This window comes from Myotis daubentonii, chromosome 16 (genome assembly GCF_963259705.1).
Source record: "Myotis daubentonii chromosome 16, mMyoDau2.1, whole genome shotgun sequence".
Classification (NCBI taxonomy): domain Eukaryota; kingdom Metazoa; phylum Chordata; class Mammalia; order Chiroptera; family Vespertilionidae; genus Myotis; species Myotis daubentonii.
In genome coordinates, this window is record NC_081855.1 from 20136584 (window position 1) to 20158680 (window position 22097).

The 22097-nt window shown below is 58.9% G+C and overlaps 1 protein-coding gene across 5 annotated transcripts; it reads right to left on the reverse strand.

Annotated features, from left to right (window-relative positions):
- Positions 1 to 242: 242 nt before the first annotated feature.
- SMTNL2 (smoothelin like 2) lies at positions 243 to 20029 on the reverse strand. 5 transcript variants are annotated; one of them, XR_009449096.1, is made up of 9 exons: positions 19534 to 20027; positions 12767 to 12857; positions 12034 to 12276; positions 11341 to 11413; positions 10219 to 10383; positions 9231 to 9366; positions 8479 to 8630; positions 6375 to 6577; positions 1046 to 1161 (listed from the first exon to the last, which is right to left on the reverse strand). XR_009449096.1 is itself a non-coding variant. In XM_059669023.1 (8 exons), the coding sequence occupies exons 1-8, from the start codon at positions 19930 to 19932 to the stop codon at positions 1035 to 1037; spliced, it is 1386 nt and encodes a 461-aa protein (XP_059525006.1). In that variant the 5' UTR covers positions 19933 to 20025; the 3' UTR covers positions 243 to 1034. The 5 variants fall into 5 exon arrangements, 4 of the variants coding, with proteins under 4 accessions (XP_059525006.1, XP_059525007.1, XP_059525008.1 ...); XM_059669023.1 differs by lacking the exon at positions 6375 to 6577 and having other exon boundaries at positions 243 to 1161; positions 19534 to 20025; XM_059669024.1 differs by lacking the exon at positions 6375 to 6577 and having other exon boundaries at positions 243 to 1161; positions 9231 to 9348; positions 19534 to 20023.
- Positions 20030 to 22097: the final 2068 nt, after the last annotated feature.

Genomic DNA, 22097 nt, shown 5'->3' on the forward strand with positions numbered 1-22097 from the left:
GATGGGCTTCCTTCGCTGGTGGGTCCTCCCCAGAACCTGCTGTGGTGGGCCCCTGCTTGTCAGCCAACACGGATCCACAAGGGGCGCTCTCTGTCCATGCTCCTTCCACGGCTGAGATGAGCAAATGTGACTTTCAACCTTTAGGCGAGTGATTCAGGTACAGAAACAGTAAAGGGGGCATGTCAGTAGAACCGCCTAGTCATGGGCCCCACATCCCCCAAAAGAAAGAACAAACCCCAAGGGAAGTTCGACACATCTTTTATGTACAAACGGTCAATGGTACAGATGGAGTTACTTTTTATAAATATCTGCAGCAAATCCTCTAAAAAAAGCTGTGAATACAAACTACCTCTCTACACCAAAGTGTTAACTGCAGGACAGCCTATTCTTAGCCAAACGCTTGCGGGGCCTCCCGGGAGGACCAGAGCCTCTGGGACCAGGCGAGAGCCCTCCCATCTCCCTGGAGAGCCAAGGTGACTTGAAGGTCATCTGTAGCCCAGGACCTGGGAGTGATTAAACTCTTTCTTCCCAAGACTTCGGTCTTCTTTGTCAGGCTGCTGATTAAGCGGCCTCTCTGTTTCCTGGCCTTGGCCCGGAGGGAGGGAGGGAGGAAAGGAAACTACAATAGTGTGAGGAAGTAAAAAACTCTGGGTATTTTGATAAAAAAACACTTGGTAATCAACGTAACCCTGTGAAACCAATGGATCAGACTCACCAGAGGGAAACTTGTGATTTAGCACTCGGGGATCTACAGACAAGCATTTTTTTTAAGGAAGATAATTACTTAGCACCAATTTCTCTCTCTCTGGTAATTTTCCCTTTTCCTTCAAGCCCCTGGCTGTGATCAACGCAGTCGGAGCAGGCTCAGGGCGCTTTAATCAGGAACACAGCTGGGCGGACGGGCGCGGTCACACACCACTGAGCACGCAGCGCCCACACCAGGACGCGGCTTCTCGCCTGCCCTGCTCCGGGGGCTAAGCGCCCCGGGGGGCTCCTCCTGGGGTTGCGATGCGGTGCTCCAGGCCCACGGGGCTTCATTCAAAGCGACGCAGGTGGTTGTACAGCGACTGGACGTAAGTGAAGACACACATGGGGTCCGGCTTGCGGCCCATCACCATCATATCCTCCACCTCGATCAGGCGCTCGCAGTTGGCCAGGTTCCTGAAACACAGCAGCCCCATCAGAACGCAGGTCCTCTGTCCTCGACATCCGCCAGCCCCTGGCGGTCAGCCCCGCAGGAGAGGGGAACTCAGCCTGGAGCTGGAGGCTCCCCGAACGCCCCCCCCCCCGCCCCGCCCCCACCCAGCAGAGAATTCCAACCCCCTCAGGAGACCCTGTGCAGTCACTTCGTCTAACACAGCGTTTACCAAACTCCCACATTCGGGAAGCACCCATGCAACTCAGATTTTCATTTAGGTAGACGTACATCAATTTTCAGTCAAATTAAATTTCACTAAATTTAACTTAAAAAAGTCACTGTATCCCAGCAGTATATGGAAAATCAGCATAAACTATAAAAATAAATGCAGGGAACGTCCTTACTTAACCATGCGGATAGGTTCTGCAACTTTAGCAAAAGGATGTACAACGAAACCAATTTTACCAAAGGCTAACTGCTATAAACTAGAGTCCCTACCCAGGCATGTCAAACTCAACGGGCCGCATGCAAGGCCCGCTGGCTGCGAGTTTGACATGCTTGCTCTACACCATCTCATCAACATTATAACCAAACGACGTTGAAGGAAACATTATTCAAGGACCTGCTGTCGAAAGAATAAAGTAAAAACAAATTCACCCCTATGCCTCCTGAAACAGCGATTCTAAACTTTTTCTAACCGTGATCCATGGTTAGAGAGAGACTTTTCATCATGATTCCGCACACACATATATGAGGAAATAACATTTCACAAAAATACCCTACTACCCATATTCTCTCTATAATATTCCATCTTTATTTCTCCCCTGCCTCTTATTTTTAATGCTGGTGATGAGCCACTGCACTGAGTTTACCACCTATTGATGGGTTACCACTCAAAGTTTAAAACATTGCCTAAAATCACCTTGCCTCCCCTCCCCCCAGGCCCTGTGCCTCATGCCATGGGAGACACTGGTTTAATTTTGGCCCCTGGCACAGATGCGTGTGGGAACTGGCGCCTTTCGCTGGATGTAACGGAAGCTGTTCCCTCCGCCATCCCAGCTGGGAGGCGGCTGAAGGCCTCGGCTCCATGGAGGTAGGACAGCGAGAACCCATAGTTCAGGGACGACGCGCTGCGCACCTCAGCACTGAGTCTTTAAAGACGTCCTCTGCGAAGCCGAGCGACGCCTCCCCGGGGCACCAGGTGGGGCTGGCCCGGCGGCGCCAGGCAGACCCAAAAGGGCAAAGACAATTGCACTTGGTCCAGCCATCAGTGTCCTTCCTTCAACATCCGCGTGCCCTTCTGCAGTCCCAGGCGTCCCCGGTCTTCCTCACCCACACCACCAAGTGCACGGCTGTCAGGGTTCCCATCCCACCTCCGTCCTTACTAGCCATCGGACTTGGGGCAAGAGACTTCAATGCTCTGCGCCTCAGTTTCCCCGTCTGGAATAACAGCCACTTCACAGGGTGGTGTGAGGATCAGTGAGCTAATCCATGCAAACAAGATGGAACAGTGTCTGGCACATGGAAAGAGCTCAAGAAACAGCAGAAAAATCACCCTCCTGCCTCTGCTCCCCCTCTCAGTGGGCTCCCCCCCGCCCTGCTCCTTTCTGGGAGGCTGTGTGTCTTCATGTGCCTTGTACCCCAGAGCTGTGACCCCGTTCCCGTGGCTCACGCAGCACTTCCTACTAGTCCCCACCGACCCTGGGCCTGCGTGCTCCAGAGACAAGGCCCATGACATTAGCACAGGGCCCTGCTTCGTGGCGCTGGCCTGACGCCAGGCCTCCTATCAGAAACCAAATGTCAAGGCGAAATGGAGACAACTGTCCCAGATCCCGTTGCCGCCTCCCCCCTCGGTTTGGAGCGGGCAGCCTGTAAGAGAATCCAACAGCTTTGTGGGGTGGCGAGTGGTTTGGCCCAATGAGCGGGCACCCTTGCTCCCCAGGTCGGGCCAGACAGGGCTCAGTGTCAGGAAAGTCGGCGCTCTGACAAGGGCAGGCATGCAAAGGTGCTTTGTCCACGGTCAAGGTCTGAAAATCGGAGTTCTCCCGAGGGTTCTCCGGGGACCTGAGTTCACCTTCCTGAGCTATCGTGTAGCATCTGGCGCCCTCCTCCTCACCTGCAGCCCAGGAGAGCACCTCCCCTCCTCCCTCCCTCCCAGGGCTGCTGCCAGAGGACCTCAGGTGTGTGTGAGCGGACACCGCCTGTGTGCCCAGGGCATCACCACCAACAGCGTGGCCTCAGCAGCCCCCTATTAAATGTGGGCAGCATTAGAACCCGGAACCTCGGCCGTGGAAGAGAACTGAAATACCATCCTCCAAACACCCCCATCAGAAGCACCAACCGTCCCTCTGAAGGCCCTGCCTGGCCCGCCCACCGCCAGGTCCAGGGAAGGGGCCCTGGAATCTGAGGAGGGCAGTGTGGATCCCTCTACAGGTGGCACTGCCATGAGAGGTTTCCCTTCGTTTCTCATGCTCTTTCCCCCTCTTTTTTTCTCAGATATATTTTTACTGATTTCGGAGAAGAAGGGAGAGGGAGCTAGAAATATCAATGATGAGAGAGAATCACTGATTGGCTGCCTCCTGCACACCCCACACTGGGGATCGAGCCCGCAACCTGCACATGTGCCCTGACGGACAATCAAACTGTGACCTCCTGGGTCATAGGTCACTGCTCAACCACTGAGCACACTGGCTGGGCACTCTTTGCCCTCTTGACTGTTTACACCTATTGTTCTCACAGGCTCTTCTCAGGTTAAAAATGTTCCCCCCACAAAGGAGCCCTGTTGGAAGGCCATTTTCATATCCGTGTCTTTCCCTCAAACAAAATACTGTGGTGCCTTCACTGCTCCCAAAGGGTACTGGGCCCTGTCTGTTGCGCTTGTTCTGATTTCTTGTCCCCTCATGGAGCGCATCCAGAACTGCCAGCACATCCCAGGTGTCGTCCAACCTGTGCGGACAGGGCGAGCTGGTCCCTCTCTATCCTCGAGGTGGCACTGACCCTCGGAGCAATGACATCCCCGCCCAGGCAGCGAGTCTTTGAAAGCAGGGTGGCAGGCGGGACTGGCGCTAAGGCCTCACCCTTGGCCAAACCCTCTCCTACCCAGGCAGGAAGCGGTGGGCAAGGTGCTGGCTTCCCCAGCGAACGAGGATGCCTGGGCCACATCCATCGGGCCCCCACCCCAGCTGACCCACCACGATAGTAATGACGAGATTGCCCGAAGCCGAGGACACAGTTTATGAGACCGGAGATGAGAAAGGTGATGATCGGCGACTTTAACAAAAATGTTTAAGTCTCAAATATTAGAGGCCCTAACTGCCTTTTAAATAAAATTTAAATTTTGCATAAACGATACAAACTTGTTTTAACTAATGTAAACAACATGGAACAGTCCAAAGGAGAAAATACAAATCACTCCCAATGTCCCCGCACAGCAAGAACCGGGGATAACATCTGGGTACCAGCCGTGTTAAATGCATTTACCGAGCCCCACCTCGGCGGGGGTTCGAAGAGGTTTATAGCAGGGCTTTCTCCTGCTCCAGTCCATCGTGGTCTTCAGCCGCCGCAGGGCTGGCCCGTGAGGGAGGTGGGGGAGGGCCGGCAGGGGTTATTTTTACTTATTTAAGCTTCTCTAAGACCAGGATGCCAGAGCTCGGGCTGCAGCCTCCTATCTGGTTTTAGGCAGAGACACATGGACACTACAAATAGCCTGGAAGCCCCTTCTGCTCCGAGTAACCCGAGAGCGGGGCACATTCCGCGCAGGGCAAGTGGGAGCCTCGGGCCGCACGTCTGGCTCCATGGGAGATGAGGGGGGAAAGGGTGCAGAGGGTCAAGTACCCATAAAAGGGGCTGGCCCTCCGCTTTCCAAGTCCTGAACACCTGTCCGACAGAAAGAGCTCATCTTGCTGTCAACACCGCATCCGTTCTCACGGATTAGGCCACGAGGAATCTCTGTGGCTGTAAATTATTGGGGGGTGGGGGGGGGGCGGAGGAGAAGCATAAGTCACTTTTACTCTGCAGGCCCTGATGCATTTCTGTGCTTTTTAAATATATTTTTTTATTGATTTCAGAGAAGGGAGAGGGAAAGAGAGATAGAAACATCAATGCTGAGAGAGAATCATCGATCAGCTGCCTCCTGCACACTCCCTACGGGGGATCGCGCCCACGACCCGGGCATGTGCCCTGACCAGGAATCGAACCTTGACCTTGTGGTTCATAGGTCGACACGCAACCATTAAGCCACACCAGCTGGACGCGTCTCTGTACTTTTAAGGAACTCGCTCACAGAAGGATCTGGAAACTTTTCCTTCCTGATGTGAGGTGGACCCAATGTCGGGAGGCCCCATTCCTGTCCTCTTTGCCCTTCCAAAGCCTGTAACTTCATCAGAGCCCAGGCTCCTCTCCCCCCACACTGCCTGCTCCTAAACTGCCTTTCTTAGCTCCGTCCCACTGCCTGTGCGGCTCTTGGCGGCCTCCAGCAGCCCCGCACCTCTGCTTGGCTTTGGGTGTCGAACCTAAGGAATACGGGGTAACGCTGGTAGATGGGATCCTCGAGCAGGTGTCTCTGTGCTTCCTTTCCATCTCCTCTAACCAGCCAGGAAACGGGGTGACCAAGCTGCTGTCCCCCCCAGCACCTCGGACAGCCAGGCCCACCTCCCAAGCCCTCTGCAGTAAGTACCTTCGAGATAACCTCCTGGATGACTCATGAGGGGAGGCACCTTCCCAGACTCTGAGCAAGCTCCCCACACAGACATGCTGGCCCCCTCGAGTCAGCAGAAAAGCAAGAATGCATTTCAGGGGCCTGGCAGACCATCCTCCCGTCCCCAGCCAGGAACAGGCTGGGCTGCAGGGAGGCAGGGCCAAGTTTCTTACCCCTGGCCGTTTGCTCTGGGGAGGAGGGAGGAGGGAGGCAAAGCCTGGAGCAGCCTCCGCCACTGCTCCCCAGGCTGGGACAGCAGAAACATCTGCTTGGAGTCTGGAGGCTCCCCGCTCAAACCTCATGCTGGGAAAGCAGAGCCACCAAATGCTCCGGCTCTGGCTGCCAAGGGAAGCTGTGCTCCCTGAGAGCCGGGGTGCAGGGCCGCCCCCTGCCCCGACCCCACCCCCCACCATGGCCCAGGGCCTCCCTCTCCTTGCCACAGGCCCAGGGCTGAGGGGAACCAAGGCAGCCGGGGCATGAGCTGGCCCTGCCTGGCCCACCGGACTTGATGGAGAGCTCCGTAGCCAGGTGTGGCTTCACCCAGCTGGGGTGGGTCCCGGGGTACCCACGCCAGAGACCCGGCCCTGCAGACTCTGACAGTCTGAGTCTTGACGGTCCGTTTGCTGGGCTTCAGGCAGCTGGGCCTCATCCCGCGGAGGCGCCCCTCCCCAGCCTCGTGCACTTGGCTCTACTTCACCGTGGTCTGGAGCCAGTTGCATAACACACTCCATCCGAAGCTGTTTCTGCAATTAGGATGACAGCTAATCCCAAGCAGCCAGGAAAGAGAAGGCTTTTAAAGTATACAAGGAGTTCTTATGACCCCGAGGGGGCCGAGAGTCCAAGCGCGTCATCCGAGACAACACAACAGGGGCAATGCTCATGTTCCAACAACTCAGGCCGGGAGCAGGGAGCCAGGTCTCCATTCGGCCCCCAGAGCAAGAGCTGCTGCTCGGAGAGGGGCCGCTGCCTCGCTGCCTCCGCTCGAGGCGAGCCCTTCGGGACCCAATGCGGGTCCCGTCACCTGCTGGCTCCCACTCCTTCCCTGGCCAGGCTCCAGTGGGTGCGGGGGCCGGAAGGGTAGGCAGGGAATGGAGTGAGGAGGCCTTGGGGTGAGGGCTCCTCCAACTCGACAAGCACAGGAGAGCACCTCCTAGACATGGGCTCTCAGCACAGACCACAAAGCAGAGGCTTAAGCCACTGGCACAAAGGCAGGTGGGCAGGTGGGCGCTGGGCAGGAGGCAATGAGAATGTTCCCTCCAGGAAACTGCGCTTTGGAGGCCTTCCTCCCCTCAAGGCCACCAGGCTTAGCATCAGGCGGCCCTGCACACGCTCATCTGTGCCTGGTGCTGCTCGGGGGCCTGAATGGAGGCAGCAATGGCTCCCCTGCGCTCTGCCTGTGCTCAGCCAGGAAGATGCCCTGGTGTGGAGGGCAGGAGGAGAGCGAGGGCAGAGGGTCCATCCCCCAGCTCCGGCCCTGCCAGGTCACTGCGAGCTGGTCAGAGCCACTGCCCCAAAGCGCAGTTCCTCTCAGCCAGCCCTCTGCACAGCTCTGCTCCCCGGTTCCCATCACTTCAGGCTGACTAGCCGAGGGCGCTGCCTGGCACCTGGCCCCAGGCCTCACTCCCGCCCGCACCTCGTGAGGAGTCCCTCGCTGACCCAGTGCGCACGCACGCCGGCAGAACCCTGGCAGATGCATCCCACTTCGCCTGCTCCTGATGCGGGGGCTGCCCTCCGACAATAACCAAACCTCCGCTGGCTTCACAAGCGCCTCCTGATCCCAGAACTGCCCCCACCCCCCCTTCTCCCTGTGAGTGGGTAGGGAGAAGGTAGATAGTGTTCTATGAGACACTAGAACAGTGATGGCGAACCTATGACACGCATGTCAAAGGTGACACGTGAACTCATTTTTTTGGCTGATTTTTCTTTGTTAAATGGCATTTCAATATATAAAATAAATATCAAAAATATAAATCTTTTGTTTTACTCTGGTTGCAAATATCAAAAAATTTCTATATGTGACACGGCACCAGAGTTAAGTTAGGGTTTTCAAAATGCTGACACGCCGAGCTCAAAAGGTTCGCCATCACTGGCCTAGAATAATGTTTAGGGAAGCAACATCTATAGGGTGTATCAAAAGTCATGCCAAGATTTGCAATTGAATTGAATTGCAAATCTTGCGTGAATTTTGGGGCACCCTATACTTATTGGAGAAGTTTTTTAAATGTCCCCCAAGCAGATATCACTGAATTTCCTGCTGATCAATCACAGCTGTGGCTCGCCCAGGCGGCTGCATCTTTCCACCAGCCCCGCGAGGGCAGACTCAGTGCTCTGACAGCATCATCCCATTGCCCATCACGCCGTCTCCCCGACTGTCCGCCAGAGGCCAGCCACCCAGCAAAAAGGGCAGGTGCGCCAAGGAGAGAGCCCGGCTCCAAGACCAAGTGCTGGGGACCCAGGCAGCTCCCCACCTCCAGGACGCAATCTCCCCATCTATCCAGGGGACAGCAGGCTGGAAGGCCTCAAGGTCCTCGGCCCTGCGTGCGTGGGCTGCCCCGCATTCTGCCGGCCCCTGTGCTCCACCCATGCAGCGGTGGGGCTCCGGGACGGGGCCAGGCCGGAGCCAGTGGGACTGCCATCTACTCACTCGGCCATGGTGAAGGCCAGCTCGAAATTCTTCTGCCGCTGCGTGGGGCTCAGGGCGCTGTAGTCGAAGGCGTCGGGGAAGAAAGAGTGCACCAGGGCGCAGAAGGCCATCCCGTCACTCCAGCTGGAGGAGAAGTTCTGCAGGTCCACGTGCTGCGAGCAAGGCGAGGTCCACGCCGGCAGGTGAGGGGTGGGGCCCCACCTCCGCTCCCTGCCCAGCGCAATCCCCCAGGCAGGTTCTCCAGCCCCTGCTCGAGGGCCAGCATCCACTCAGCTCAGCCACAGGCACCAGCTACAGTCACCGGACCTCACGCCACGAGGGGCACTAGACCAATCTACACAGGTCCAGACACAGGACTCCTGGGATCTGCTAGGGCAGCCGTGGGCAAACTACGGCCCGCGGGCCGGATCCGGCCCGTTTGAAATGAATAAAACTAAAAAAAAAAAAAGACCGTACCCTTTTATGTAATGATGTTTACTTTGAATTTATATTAGTTCACACAAACCCTCCATCCATGCTTTTGTTCCGGCCCTCCGGTCTAGTTTAAGAACCCATTGTGGCCCTCGAGTCAAAAAGTTTGCCCACCCCTGTGCTAGGGACTGACTGGGGAGGCACAATTTCTCTAGCTCCTACCCCCACTCCGCCCTGCCCCCCCCCAGGTTGTTACCCTGGCCAGGAAAACAAAAGCAAGGGGTGATGCTTAGTCAAGCCCCTGGAGGGGGGCCCAGGGGCCAGGGTGGGACCAGGCTCACCTGGTAGCCCAGTGTCTTGTTGCGACACCACTCGAGCAGGATCTGCTTGATGCTACTGGCGCTGGCCACCCCGAAGCTCTGGGACCGCTTCAGCTTGGCCCGGGCCTCGCCTTTGCCCCTGTGGAGGGAGTGCAGGCTGCCGTGGGGGCCGCCATTTCCACTGAGAAGCAGGGGAGTCCCCAGCCACCCCCACATCGCCCGGAAGGTGGCCCCTTCACTCTGCTCACCCAGGAAGGCACTTTGTCAGTACATAGCCTCCCTCACCCCCATGTCCAGGCGTGAGCCCTGAATACCAGCTACACAGCCACCCTTGACGGTATCTGGGAGGACCATCCCCTCTTCCAGCCTCTAGGTGCCCCTGGGAACCCCTCCTTCTGAGCCTCCCTCTGAGGCCACCCATGCTGATGGCTCTTTCCTAACCTAGAAGGATGGTTTCCTCTTCTGGGCCCCAAGGACACCCCCTGGGTCTGTCTCCCTCACTAGAGTCGGAGCCTCGGGAGCCAGCACTGGGGTCCTGTGGTCATCACAGGCCTGGGCTGCCCCCTGCAAGCAGCAGGTGTCACTACCCCGCACTGACAGGAGGGCCCGTCTCTAAAGGGAGGGTTTGAGGCATGACGGCAGACCGGTGGGCGCTTGGGTCCTGGGTGTCACCTCCCAGCTCCTGCTGGGAATCCCAATGGACTGCCCTCCTGGCCTTCTGGTCTCTCCCAGAAACCACAGGGACTACGACTCACAAGGAACTTGGGCATGAGGGCAGCCCGGGCACCCCCCCTGGGGACTGGGCAGAGAGGACTCTCATCAGGCCTTGCCCGGCTCCCAGCCCACCTGTGGCCGGGCCCTGACCTTGTGTCTCACCCAAGAGGTCACACCTTAGGGAAGGACCCCAGGGAACAGCTCAGGGCCAGCAGTCCTGCCTGTGCCTTGTGGAGCCCAGGCGGGGTCTGGGCCTGCTCTGGGGGCCCAGCCTGATTGAGGACTATGTCCGTACTTGCCCACTGTGTCCTGCTCCCACTTCTCAAACAAAGCCTTCCGGGCCTGCGCACTGGAGGTCCGGGGCAGCGTCTGCGACCTCACCAGCTCCCGGCGATGGGCCTGAGTGGCAGCTGGCGGCTGCGGGGATGGGGGCGACTGGGGCGGCGTCACCAGAGGGGGGCTGAGGAGAGAACCACGAGTCATCGCCACCTCACACAATCACTGGCTCCCATCACCAGCCATCACCCCCTGACCCAGGCCCGGGCCCCTCCTCCCACTGAGTGTGAGATGAGGCAGACATGGGGGCTTGGTGGCAGGCGGAGGAAGAAAGCGCCACCTGCTCCAGGCCCTGACCGGTTCGGCAGGTTTTCTGAACTGAGCTGCTGTCTGAAGCAGGAGGGAGAAGGGCCCCTCACTGGGTGAGGGTGTCAATGCCCAAGGCAGGCAGGAGACACCCTTACCAGGAGGTGCGCCCAGAACCGGTCCCACCAGAACCAGACTCCCCTCCTCCACCGCTGCTAGATAAGACCCCCTCTTGTCCTCCCCCTGGAACAGTTTGCCAGAAAGTCACAATTCTTTTATTATTAAAAGAAAAAGGAAAGCCAAGCCAGTCCCCCATCCCCATCTCCAATCACAGTCCAGCCGGCCTGGGGGAACACAGGGACACCCGCAGGGCAGGCAGGAGGAGGCCTGTACCACAGCCTATGGCCTCTCCAGGTACCTTCCCAGGCCAGGGGCAGGCACAGCCGGCTCTGAGGGACCCTGGCCAGGCTGGATGGATAAAGAGGAGAGTGGAGATCCTTCCTCCAGGGGAATGGAAACATCCCTCCCGTCTTTCAACAGACTTGCCTTGAAGGGTCCATAGGAAAACCAGCCTGCAGCCATTTTTCTCTAAGCAAAACTCTCCACCGAACGCCACTGCCTCACTTTCCCTGCTCTGATCCTACCCAGCATCCCACTGCCTCAGTTCTCTGGAGGCCACAAGCCCAGGAGGGTGCCTTCCCCTGGAGTCAGCACGGGGAGCTCCCTGCAGGTGGCCTGGGCACCCTGGGTCCAAGGCCAAGCCCAGATGACACCGAGGGAGCGATGACCACCCCCCCAACCACCACCACCACCAGGAACACGGGCCCCCACTCACCTGTCACTGCTCCTGCCTGCTGTCACTGCCCCATAGCCAGAGCCCAAGGACCGTGGGAGAGAAGAATTCTTCTCTGCAGGACAAAGGGAGGGAGAGAAACAACAAACGCTGGTCTCATGGAGGGCCAGCCCCCGCCTGCCTCCCTCATCTGACCCGGCCCTGCACTGTTCACCCAGCGTCACTCCGTGGACACGTAAGACCCCTGAGCTAAGATGGCCCCACCTCAGCCAACAGTTGTGAAGAAAGGAGGTTGGGAACATAGAGCGATGACATGAAAGGTCTTGTAAAGTGCTCCCACCTGCTTTGGGGAGCACAGGGCCCAGGGCCTCCCTGCTATGCATCCAGCAAACCCTCACTGGGGAGGCCCATGTGGCCCACCCCAGGTCTACCACCGAGGCCTGACCACAGGCCCAAGTCGGGCCTGGAGGGGACTATGCCCAAGTGTGCAGGGTAAAGGCCGCCTTCGAACCACAGCCTCGACCTCTAATGAAAGCCACCTGCCAAGGACACGGCTGCTTTATGGCCACTCTGGGAGAGCATTCTGGGAAGGATGGAGGGTGCGGATGGGCTAAAGAAGGGCGTGACAGGCGGGGGAGCTGGGGCTGGACCCCAGATTGTCTGAGTCTGTGGCTAAACAACCCCCAGCCCCTGCCCACCCTCCCAGACCAGAGTTGGGGTCTCCCCTGCTCCTACCACTGGGACTTAGAGTCCAGGGTGTGGTGGCCTCACTGGGGCTCGAGCTGAGGCCCCCCAGAATGGCAGCAGATGTGGGCGAGAGAGCTGTGGCTGAAGTCTCTCCGGAGAACCTCTCGGAGACCCGCATGACGGCCGTGACTGGCTGGTGCGGCAGCCCCAAGGAGAGGCTCATGGGGCGAGGCTTGGGGGGCTCTGGTGCCCGGAAGGTCTGGGTGGCCTCAGGGGGTCCATCACCTGGACCTGCAACATGTGACAAGAGGGAGGTGGTGGTGTCAGCCAGGCATCCACTGGGGCTGGAGCCTCCCTGAACCCCCTCCCCACCTCCTCCAGGAAGGCCTCCCTGACCACTCCAGCCTCCCTGACCTCCTCTAACGGGATTTTTCACTGCTCCAACCAGAGCTGACATCGGGTCCAACTTCCCCTCACAGCCAGGTCAATGAACACTAGATGGCCTGTCCGTCCACTCTTTACCCTGCTCAGGCCTGGACAATCCCTCAGCCCCTGCTTGCATTCCTCCAGAAACAGGAGAGCTCACCCCTCCCAGGATCTCCCATTTCCCTCTGTGTTGACATCTCCTTCTCTCTGAATGAGGCTGCTCTCCTGGCAGCCTCTCCATGTGTTAGGGTTTATGCTCAAGTCCCCCCACCCAGCCAAGGGGGGGCCTGGCACAGATGCATGGCTGCCAAGGCCCTGACCCCAGAGCTACCCATCCGCTGCAGCCGGCCCCTACCTGCCCCTGGCTGGTGCCCGTTCTCGATGACGCACAGGTTGGAGGACCTTCTCATCTCCGACTCGCTGGCTTCATCATGATGATCCACACTCTAGAGAGACACAGAAACAGCAAAGGCCCAGTCAGCCAGGGCCCGCCGCCCTCCCAAAATCGCTCCCCAAAGCCCTCCTGATTCTGGCAGAGCAAACAACATTCATATGTGAGAGAGGGAGCCCGCAGGACATGCCATGAGAGGCCAACGATACACAGCAAACTGGGGCAAACCCAGCCCCAGCTGTTGAGCCCCTGGGATCCTGCAAGGCAAACGCCGCCTCCATTGGCCTCATCTCAGAACCCCAAAACGCTAGGGACAAAGGTCAAGATGGAGAGGGTTCCAAAGGAGTGTGCAAGATGGCCCCGCCCCCATCCCAGGCTGGACCAGATGACTGGTGTCAGGAGAGTGTGGCTCCAGCTCATCCCAGCGGGGCAGGCTGGCCGGGCTGTCTGTGTGGCAGCAGCTGAAATGCAGAGACATACGCAAGCTTCTTCTGGGCCCACAACGGGCCCTGGAGCCCTCCTACTGCGGCCTTTGCATTGATACAGGGGCACAAATTCACCCAGAGGTCCAGAGCACAGGGGCCTGACTGGCTTCACACTGCAGAAGTGGGGGAGGGGTGCAGAGAGCGCGCCAAGGCCAAGAGCCAGCGGGAGTGCCTGGCATCCCGGCTGGGCTGCCAACCACCAGATGACCTGGGTTAGGTCATGCCCCCCTTGAGTCTGTTTATTTGTTTGAAATATGGAAGTAGGCTATGCAAGTGCCACTTGAGATCTACCAAGCATCAGGCCCTTTTCCCGGGCATGCCGCTTACACCAGCTTGCCTGCCCTCCCAGGTGGGTGCTACCAGCCCCATTGTACAGGCGGGAGATGAGGGCCCAGGAGGGGGATGTACACGTGAGAAAGAGCTGAAGGTTATCAGCTCCGTGTTTCAGGGACATCCTTCAGAAGCCGGAAGGGAGTGGCATGGGAGGGGAAACCAGATGGCCAGCCACCTCACTAGTCCCAGGTGGGGTGATGGGACAGCGGGAGAGCGAAGGGCAAGAAGGACTCAGAGAAGAGAGGGTGCCACTCTTCCTCCAAACCCGGGCTTCCGGTGTGAGTGGTGTGGCTAGGAAGGGAAGGGACGCTGGTGCGGACATAAGGACTTCAGTTTGGGACATGAGAGGGGAAGGTGCCCTGGGGCATCAGGGAGTTGAGGTCAGGAAGTAGCTGGATATTTGTGCGTGAAGTTTAGGAGGAAGGAGGACAAACAAATGAAGAAGCAGGGGTCTCAAATCCAGGGCACAGCAGAAGGAGAGCTGGCCTGGGGCTGATGGGGCCAGGGCAGCGGCACCACATTTCGGGGGGGGGCAGAGAGACATCTGAGAGTGAGAAGGCACAGGCAGGCAGGGAAAAAACCAGAAGAATGTTGAGAAAGGCAGGTGGAAGTGTATCAAGAGGTCAGGCATGTCGGCAGCATCCAAAGGTGACCTGAGGTCAAGAAAAAGAAGGTCGAGATGAGATCTAAAAAGCAGCCGTTGGGCCGAAACCGGTTTGGCTCAGTGGATGGAGCGTCGGCCTGCGGACTGAGGGGTCCCGGGTTCGATTCCGGTCAAGGGCATGTACCTTGGTTGTGGGCACATCCCCGGTGGGAGATGTGCAGGAGGCGGCTGATCGATGTTTCTCTCTCATCGATGTTTCTAGCTCTCTATCTCTCTCCCTTCCTCTCTGTAAAAAATCAATAAAATATATATATATTTTTTTAAAAAGTCACTGAGACAATTAAAAAAAAAAAAGTAGCCATTGGGTTTAGCAAAAAAAGAGGTCACTGGGACGGTTAGGGACTGAATCAGAGGTGAGGGCAGGGCACAGGAGATGGCCTGGGGGAGACGCTGGGGAGAAATGGAGACCACACAGTCAGTGTAGCCCTGAGGGGAGAGGAGCAAAGGGGTCTGAGGGGTTCTTTCAGATGGATAGGGTGCCATTTATAGGCTGAGAGAGAGGCTCCAGAAAGTGAGGGGACCCTCTGCAAGGTGGGGTCTCTGGGGAAGTGAGAGAGGACAGGCCTCAAGAGCCTGGCCTTGGAGAGAAGGTGACCCCTCAACTTCTGATTCAGGAGGACAGAAGGGGAGGGGCCTCACCTACTCCAAGGAACAATAGAGAAGGTTGGGGGTGCATCTCCTGGCATTCCAGCATGAGGAGGGCACCCCTGGGGCACCCCATTGCTAACTGGAAGCCAGATCAGCAGGAGGTGGAGCAACAGCCAGTCCCTCCTGAACCCCAGCCCCCACCTATCTCCATGTCCCTCCATCCATCTTGCTCTGGTCCAGCAGGTTCTACAGGTCCAGGCAGGGGCTTGAAGGGACAGGCTGATGATGAAACCATTTTCCCAAGAAGGTGGGTCTCTACTGGGGGGGACCCCCATAGCCACCTGCCCCTGCATGTTGCAGGCCCACACCCCATGATGCCCCCGGGGACCAGATGTCACAACCAGACAGGAAGGTGGCTCCGAACCAGCCGGATTCCTGCCAAGGGGTCTCACCAAAGCGGAGGGAAAGGGGTCGGGCGAACTCATGCTGGGAGGACCCACGGCAGCTGCCCCGAACTCCCCATCCCTGTGCCTGGAGCCACTCCTCACCCAGGGAAAGGGCTCTGCCCACAGCTCAAGCCGAGGGTGGAGAAGGTCACCCCTAACTTCAAGCCTGGACTAAAGGTCCAGCAGAGTCAAGGTTTGGGACTCGTGCCTCCTACCCCAACACAGAGCTCTGGCCTTTGGAGGGCAGAGAGGACACTCAAGGCAAACCGTCTCCCAGGCCCTCGGGCAGGGAGAGGCATCGGCATCAGACGAGGGGGAGGAAAAGTGCGAGTGTAAGCACCCTAGCAGGACCTGCGCCCTTAAGCCAGCGGTGCTCAACCTGTGGGCCGCGACCCCTTTGGCGGTCGAAGGACCCTTTCACAGGGGTCGCCTAAGACCATCCTGCATACCAGATATTTACATTACGACTCATAACAGTAGCAACATGACAGTTATGAAGTAGCAACGAAAATAATTTTATGGTTGGGTCACAACATGAGGAACTGTATTTAAAGGGCCAGAAGGTTGAGAACCACTGCCTTAAGCCAAGGAGCCGAGAGGGGCCGGAGCGGAGGCAACCAATCGTGTGTCTCTCTCACATTGATGTTTCTCTCTCTCTCTCCCTCCCTCCCTCCGACCTCCACTCCACTCTCTCTAAAAAAAAAAAAAAAATCAATGGGAAAAATATCCTTGGGTGAGGATTATTTAAAAAAGGGGAGGCTCCCTGTGCGGGAGCCCGGGCCTGGGAATGTTAGAGGCATAGGCAGGGATGCGATAAGTCTGATTTCAGAGACTCTCACTGGGGACGTTGTAAACACTTTTGTGAGAGCAGGAACAGTATCTCAGGCACTCTCGGTGCCGCGTGATCCCACACAGGCCCATGTGTGGACACGGGAGCCCAAGCATGAGCCCACGCGTATGTCCAGCACAGCCCAGACGGCCAGAACCGCCATTCTAAGCCAGTTAACACGGCTGCCCGCTCTCCTCCTCCTTCACACCATGGTTTTAAAGACTCAACTCAAACTTCTCCCCAAAGCATTTAACTCCCTTATCACACAGTGTGTCTGGGAAAGGAAGGCAGATAAGGCGAGTCTGGTTTCTTTCATGATCAGCCTGACACCTCGCTCCTGGCAGTGGTTCCTAAGGGACTCCACCACCTCGGCCATGAGGACCCAGTGGCTCCAGCTCAGCCGAGAGGGCATTTCCAGGGAACAACTGTGGCCTGGCCTCGGCGGCGGCCATCCACCATCCACCGAGGCCCCCAGCTGGCTCCCTTCACCCGCCAGATCACAGCTGTGGCTCCACAGACACTTTGGTGAGCAGTCTGGGCTGATGCCCCTGTTATAATCACCCACCCTGCTCAGTGCGAGAGGCCCAGCTGGGCTGGGACAGTGCCCCCCTGGTTTAGATACAAGGCAACTGAGGACTAATTGGGAGGAGATGCCCTCCAGGCCTCAGCAAATGCCCCCAACCCAGCTCCACCTGCTCCAGGGACGCAGACCTCCTGCATGGAGTGCTCCCTGGTGACTCCTACCCCACTGACCTGTCCTCTCTCTGTCCTGGAGCCTCCCTGGCTGCTCTTCTGTCTCCTCACTCCCTGGCTCCCATCGGACCTCTGTAAGCCTGACGAGCAAGATCCTTAGCAAGGTCAGGGTTTTCGTGCTCAGGGTTCAGGGCACATTGACATGCTGAATATGACCCACTTCCCACCCCGACAGTCCCCACTTTAAAACAGCGGGACGCAAACGGGTCTCCCGATCTCAGTGCTGTACAGATGGGCAGCACAGCACAGCCTCCACACGCCTGAGCACAGCCACCACTGGCCAGAGTGTGCGACCCTCACACCCAGACTCCCCTGGGACAGAGACACAGCGAGGGTGTGTGTGTGTGTGTGTGTGTGTGTGTGTGTGTGTGTGAGAGAGAGAGAGAGAGAGAGAGAGAGAGAGAGAGAGAGAGAGAGAGACCAGAAAAGCAGCAGCCTCTGCACCCAGCCATGACCCTGCTCAGTCTTGCCCTGGAACCCTGATTCCCTATTCATGACCAAGTGCCCAGGAACACACCATTGGTCACAGCACAGGAGTGGGAGCCTGTGGGTGGCTCCACACAGCTCCCCTCACTGCCAGAAACTGGCTGGGAGCCTGTGTTGGGGCTTCTGAGAGGGGGGCTGCGAGAGAAGGGGGCACCAGTGCTCCTAGTCAGATGGGGGGAAGCTGCCTCAGGCCAGGGAGCCAGGCTCAGGGGGCTGCAGAGCCCCTGACCCCACTGGAGACCCTGGCTACCTTCTACCCCATACTCAGCTATGCTTGCCGTTCCACCTCATCCCATGCCTCTCTGACGTCCACAACCTACTCCCAAACCGAGTCTCCATCCTCTTCCCCCAGCTGCAGCAGCTTCCCTGCTGAGCCCCAACAATGGAGAAGGCTCCCTCTCTCCATGTCTAAGGGTGGGCTCTCCAGGGCCTCCTGACTCCCTGGCAGCTCCATGCACAAGGACATGCAAAGGCTGCAGCGCGCTGTGTGGCCCTGAGGCCCTGTGCCTCCCCCCTTCTCCCCCGGGGTTCACTGTGGCCAAGCTACAGCGTGACAAACAGTGGATACAGGCACAGCGCTGGAGGTGGAGCCTCTGCCCAGGGCTCCTGCCCACCCCAGGTGATCGTAGCCAACTCCCGCTGAAAGAGTTGGATGACTGGAGAGAATGCTCTCACATATGTACGTGTTTGCATGTACACATACATATTCATACATATATGGCTCTGGGAGTATTTTTGTTAAAACTTGGGCAGCTGCTTCCACAAGCAGACAAGTAGCACATGCATGTTAAAATGAACCCTCAGAAACCGAGGGTGACACAGGTCACCAAGCACACGTGAGCTCACTGTGGTGACTTTACACTATGGGCACGTAGCGTGTCGTGCTCACAGGACAGAATTAAACGTGTCCCTGTTTCCAGACACTGCATATGGATCACTGGGACACCCAGGGGCTCTGCCACCAGCACGTGTGTGAGGACCTCTCATGGCCCAGGGACAAAGCCCAGGTCCCGTGCCCCTCCACTCTCATAGCCACCAGGCTCCCCGCTGGCCAGAGAGTCCTTTCAGCCTTGTGGAGGATGCTGCACAGCCCCCCACCGCACCCCCATCCACACCAGCAGCAGCAAGCCCTGAGCCCGCAGCTCAAAGCCTTCCTGGGACACGCATGGGAAGGGATGATTGCGTTGGGAGCACATCTGTTCTGGCTGCCTGTACTGTTGGAACTGCTCTATCTGGGGCCATCTCCCACCCAGGGTGGGACCTCCAGGGGCAAGGGCTAATCTGATCCCCCACCCCCTGCCCCCCTGCGGTGCAGCCCTGAGTGCCTGATGAACTGACTGAGGGGCAGCAGGTGCAGACTACTCACACCCAGACCCTGGAAACCCAAACCAAGAGCACATGTCTATGCTGAGGGGGAAATCTCACCTGAGGGCCACTGCACACCCCACGGAGACATTCTCACCGGCCTCCCCAGGCCCCGTGCTCAGGGCAGTGATTGGTCCACACCGGCCTCCGCCCCACCCCCACTCGGTGTGGGCCTCCGGCCAGTCCCTGAGCTCAGGAATCTAGACGCTGCTCTAGTCTGGTTTCTCCATCTATCCCTTCACGGTAAGGGATTTGCCCCCTGCAGTGCGAGTTCCAAAACACGCCTGCTTGGCTGCACCAGACCACATTGCGTCCGCCCCTCCCCCACAACGGGGTTCGCGTTCTCAATCTGGTTAATCAATAACCAGAACCGTCGGGCCTCAGTGAAGCGGCAACGCCGGGGGGGGGGGGGGGGGGGGGCGCGCGTGAAGGGAGGTGGGGTAGTCAGGGATGCTGACCATTCCAACCTGCGGACGGGGCCCCGGTCAGGGGCCGGACCTCAGCGTCCCAGCCCTTATTGTCACGGGACAGCGGAGAGAGGGAGACAAAACTTAGGACAGACAAGGTCCGGCTCCCCAGAAGGGAGGGGGCCCGAGACAAGTGTCGCAGGCCGGCCGAGAGAGTGTTCTCCAAATCCGAAGTGGGGCCGGCCTCCCACCACCAAGTCCTCGCGGCCGGTGGAGGCACAGCCCCCACCCCAGCCCAGCAGACGTTCGCACTCGGGGCGGCAGCGGCACCTGCGGGGCCCCAGTTCCCCGGCGCCCGCGCTTCCCGGGGCTCACCTGGCCGCGGCCCGAAATCGAGAAGGTGGCGTGGCTGGCGAAGCGTGCGGAGCCCAGGCGGGGCGCGTGGTCCGGGACGCCCGGCGCCGGCGGAGGGCTGGGCGTGCCCGGTGTGCCGGGCGCGGGGGACAGCCCGGTCGCCAAACCCAGCGCCTCCACCTGGCGCGTCAAGCGCTCGAGCTGCGCCTGCAGCCGCTGGTTGTCGCGCTGCAGCTCCGCCACGGTGCGCGCCAGCGGCCCGGCCAGGCGCAGCGCCTCGGCCACGCGCCGCTCCACGCCGCGCTGCAGCCCCTGCATGTCCTCGTGCAGCGCGCGCACCGCGCCCTCCAGCGCCGCCTCGTAGCGGCCCAGCGCCTCGCGCACCGCGCGCGCCTCCGCGGCATCGGGGGCCGGCTCCATGGCCGAGCGGGGAGCGCAGGACCCGGAGCGAACCCCGCAGCGAGAGAAGCCAGGCTCCGCAGCGCTCGGCCGCGAGTGGGGCTGGGGAGCTGGGCTCGCCCGAGGGGCGGTGGGCGGGGCGGTGGAGGGCGGAGCGGGTCCCGGGAGCCCGGAGACTGGGCGCCGCGTGGGGGCGGGGCCTCGGGGGCGGGGCCTCGGCCGACTCCCGGCCACCCCCTCCCCTGGAGACCCGCGGCTGGTGCGTGTTGAGGACCCCCAGACCCACCAGGGAAGGGCTCGCCCCGCCTCGTCGCTCCTTCCGTGCGAGTCGCGGGGGCAGTGCCGAGTCCGAGCCCCCACCCCGACCCCGCAGCAGCGGCGTGCGGCCTGAGAGAGGGGCTGCGGGCCCACCGGAAGAAGGCCTCCCCTCCCAAGTGGGCTTTACTTTGGGGACCACGGACCGGGGTGAGGGGGGTATGCCTTCTCACCCCCAGGTCAGGGTCCTACTGGGGGCGGAAACTACGCCCTGCCCTGGGAGACTTGAGAGGAGCAGCAGCAGCCCCCAGAACTGCCCCCTGACCCTCACCCTGTGCCGGGCACTGCCCTCTCTGTTACCTGGGCACGGCTCTCACACGGCCTCTCGATTACATGGGCACGGTCCTCACCTGTGGGTCTTGGCCTGGGTTGTGTTGCACCTGTTGTAAGACCTAAGGAAGAAAAAGACAAGTGGTGAGGTTTGCTCGCTGCCTCTCCTCTCCCGGCCACACTCTCTGCAGCACGATCTTAGTGCCGTTCTGACAGTGGTCAGTATGGGCTCCAGCCTCACCAAGGGGCTCCCGTGAGAGGTCAGAACAGGCTAAAGTCAGGCAGAAAGGAAAGGGTGTGCCTAGGGCCTGCTCTCCAAATCCTGGGATGGGCAGCTGTGGGGATGCCTCGGGAAAGCATCATCACCCCCTCCCTCCATCAAAGTCTCCGTCACTGACCTCTATCCACAGGCCAGGGCTCTTACTGCTCTTCCCTCTCAACACCCCTTTTATACCTGAACCCAGATACTCCTCACTTTAGGATGATGAGCACAGATACGTAAATTTCCATGTATACTGTATTGTAAAACTGATTTCAAATACAAGTGGGCACATAACATCCTTGTCCGTGCAAAACACCTTTCCTGGTTAGCCTTCTCCTTCTCGGCCTTGGCCACCTGAAGGAGGCCCGGTGGCTGGGCAGGCACCACCAGATGACCGCAGGGACGAGAGAGCTGAAAGGCTTGTTCCTGTTGCATTTGGCTTCCAAAGATGTTTGGAGCCACAGGCCTCCTGGACTGGCCTGCATTGCCCCTGAGGAGCTGGGTCAGCCTAGCAGATGCTGAGTGCTGATCCCCCTTCCCCCTCCACCATGGGGACAGGAAGGAACGCTGGGTTACCTAATCCAAGCAGCCTTCCAGCAATTATTTCATGAGAAAGTCAAGTGCCAAAAGGCGTGCATGTTGCATGTGTGTGTGCGTGTGTGTTCCAAATAGCTGTCTGGACAGGGTAAGCCAAACCGCTCCCTGCATTCTTTCCCGGGGTAGAATCTTTGATAGAGACCGTGGGAGACTGCTGCGGCAGCTTCCACCCCAGATTGCACTGGTAGCTCCTTCAGAGACCCTGGTCTCAGCCAGAAAAGCCCAGTCCCGTTGCAGGACCCAAGGAAGGACTATGTGGGGAAGTCTCAGGAGATACCATCCGGCTTGACCGCTGGCTCCACAGCCCATGTGCACCTGGGCCTGGGCCTGGGCCAGCAGCAGAGGTGTGTGTGGGGGGCGGGGGGAGAGGGGCAGGGGTCCAGCCGTCTCTCCTGTTCTCCAGGGGAAGGAAGGCTGGCCGGGTCTCTGGGGTGGGAGAGGTGTGAGGCTGTAGAGACTGGCTGCCCAGGATCCATCCACCCTCTCCCACCTCACAGAGGTTATCTGGTCTCCCTTGATCCACCGTGAGACTATCTACTAGTAAGAGGGGCTGCTTAGGGGCGGGATTCTGTCAAGGGCAGAGACAGGGCTCCCTGTGGGTTCCAGGAAGGCAGACAGTACAAGAATCAAACCATCCCCCTTGGCTCCTCTCCCTCAGCAGTCAGACCATTGAGTCAGCTGGAGATTAGCCTAGAGATAGAAGGAGATGAACCAGGGACGTGAAGAAGAGGGGCAGGGGGCC

Coding starts and splice junctions, on each gene's coding strand:
- SMTNL2 (XM_059669023.1), bottom strand. CDS start 19,932: ATGGAGCCGGCCCCCGATGCCGCGGAGGCGCGCGCGGTGCGCGAGGCG. Junction 12,858..19,533: donor CGATTTCGGGCCGCGGCCAG/GTGAGCCCCGGG, acceptor GTGTCTCTCTAG/AGTGTGGATCATCATGATGA. Junction 12,277..12,766: donor CGGGCACCAGCCAGGGGCAG/GTAGGGGCCGGC, acceptor CACATGTTGCAG/GTCCAGGTGATGGACCCCCT.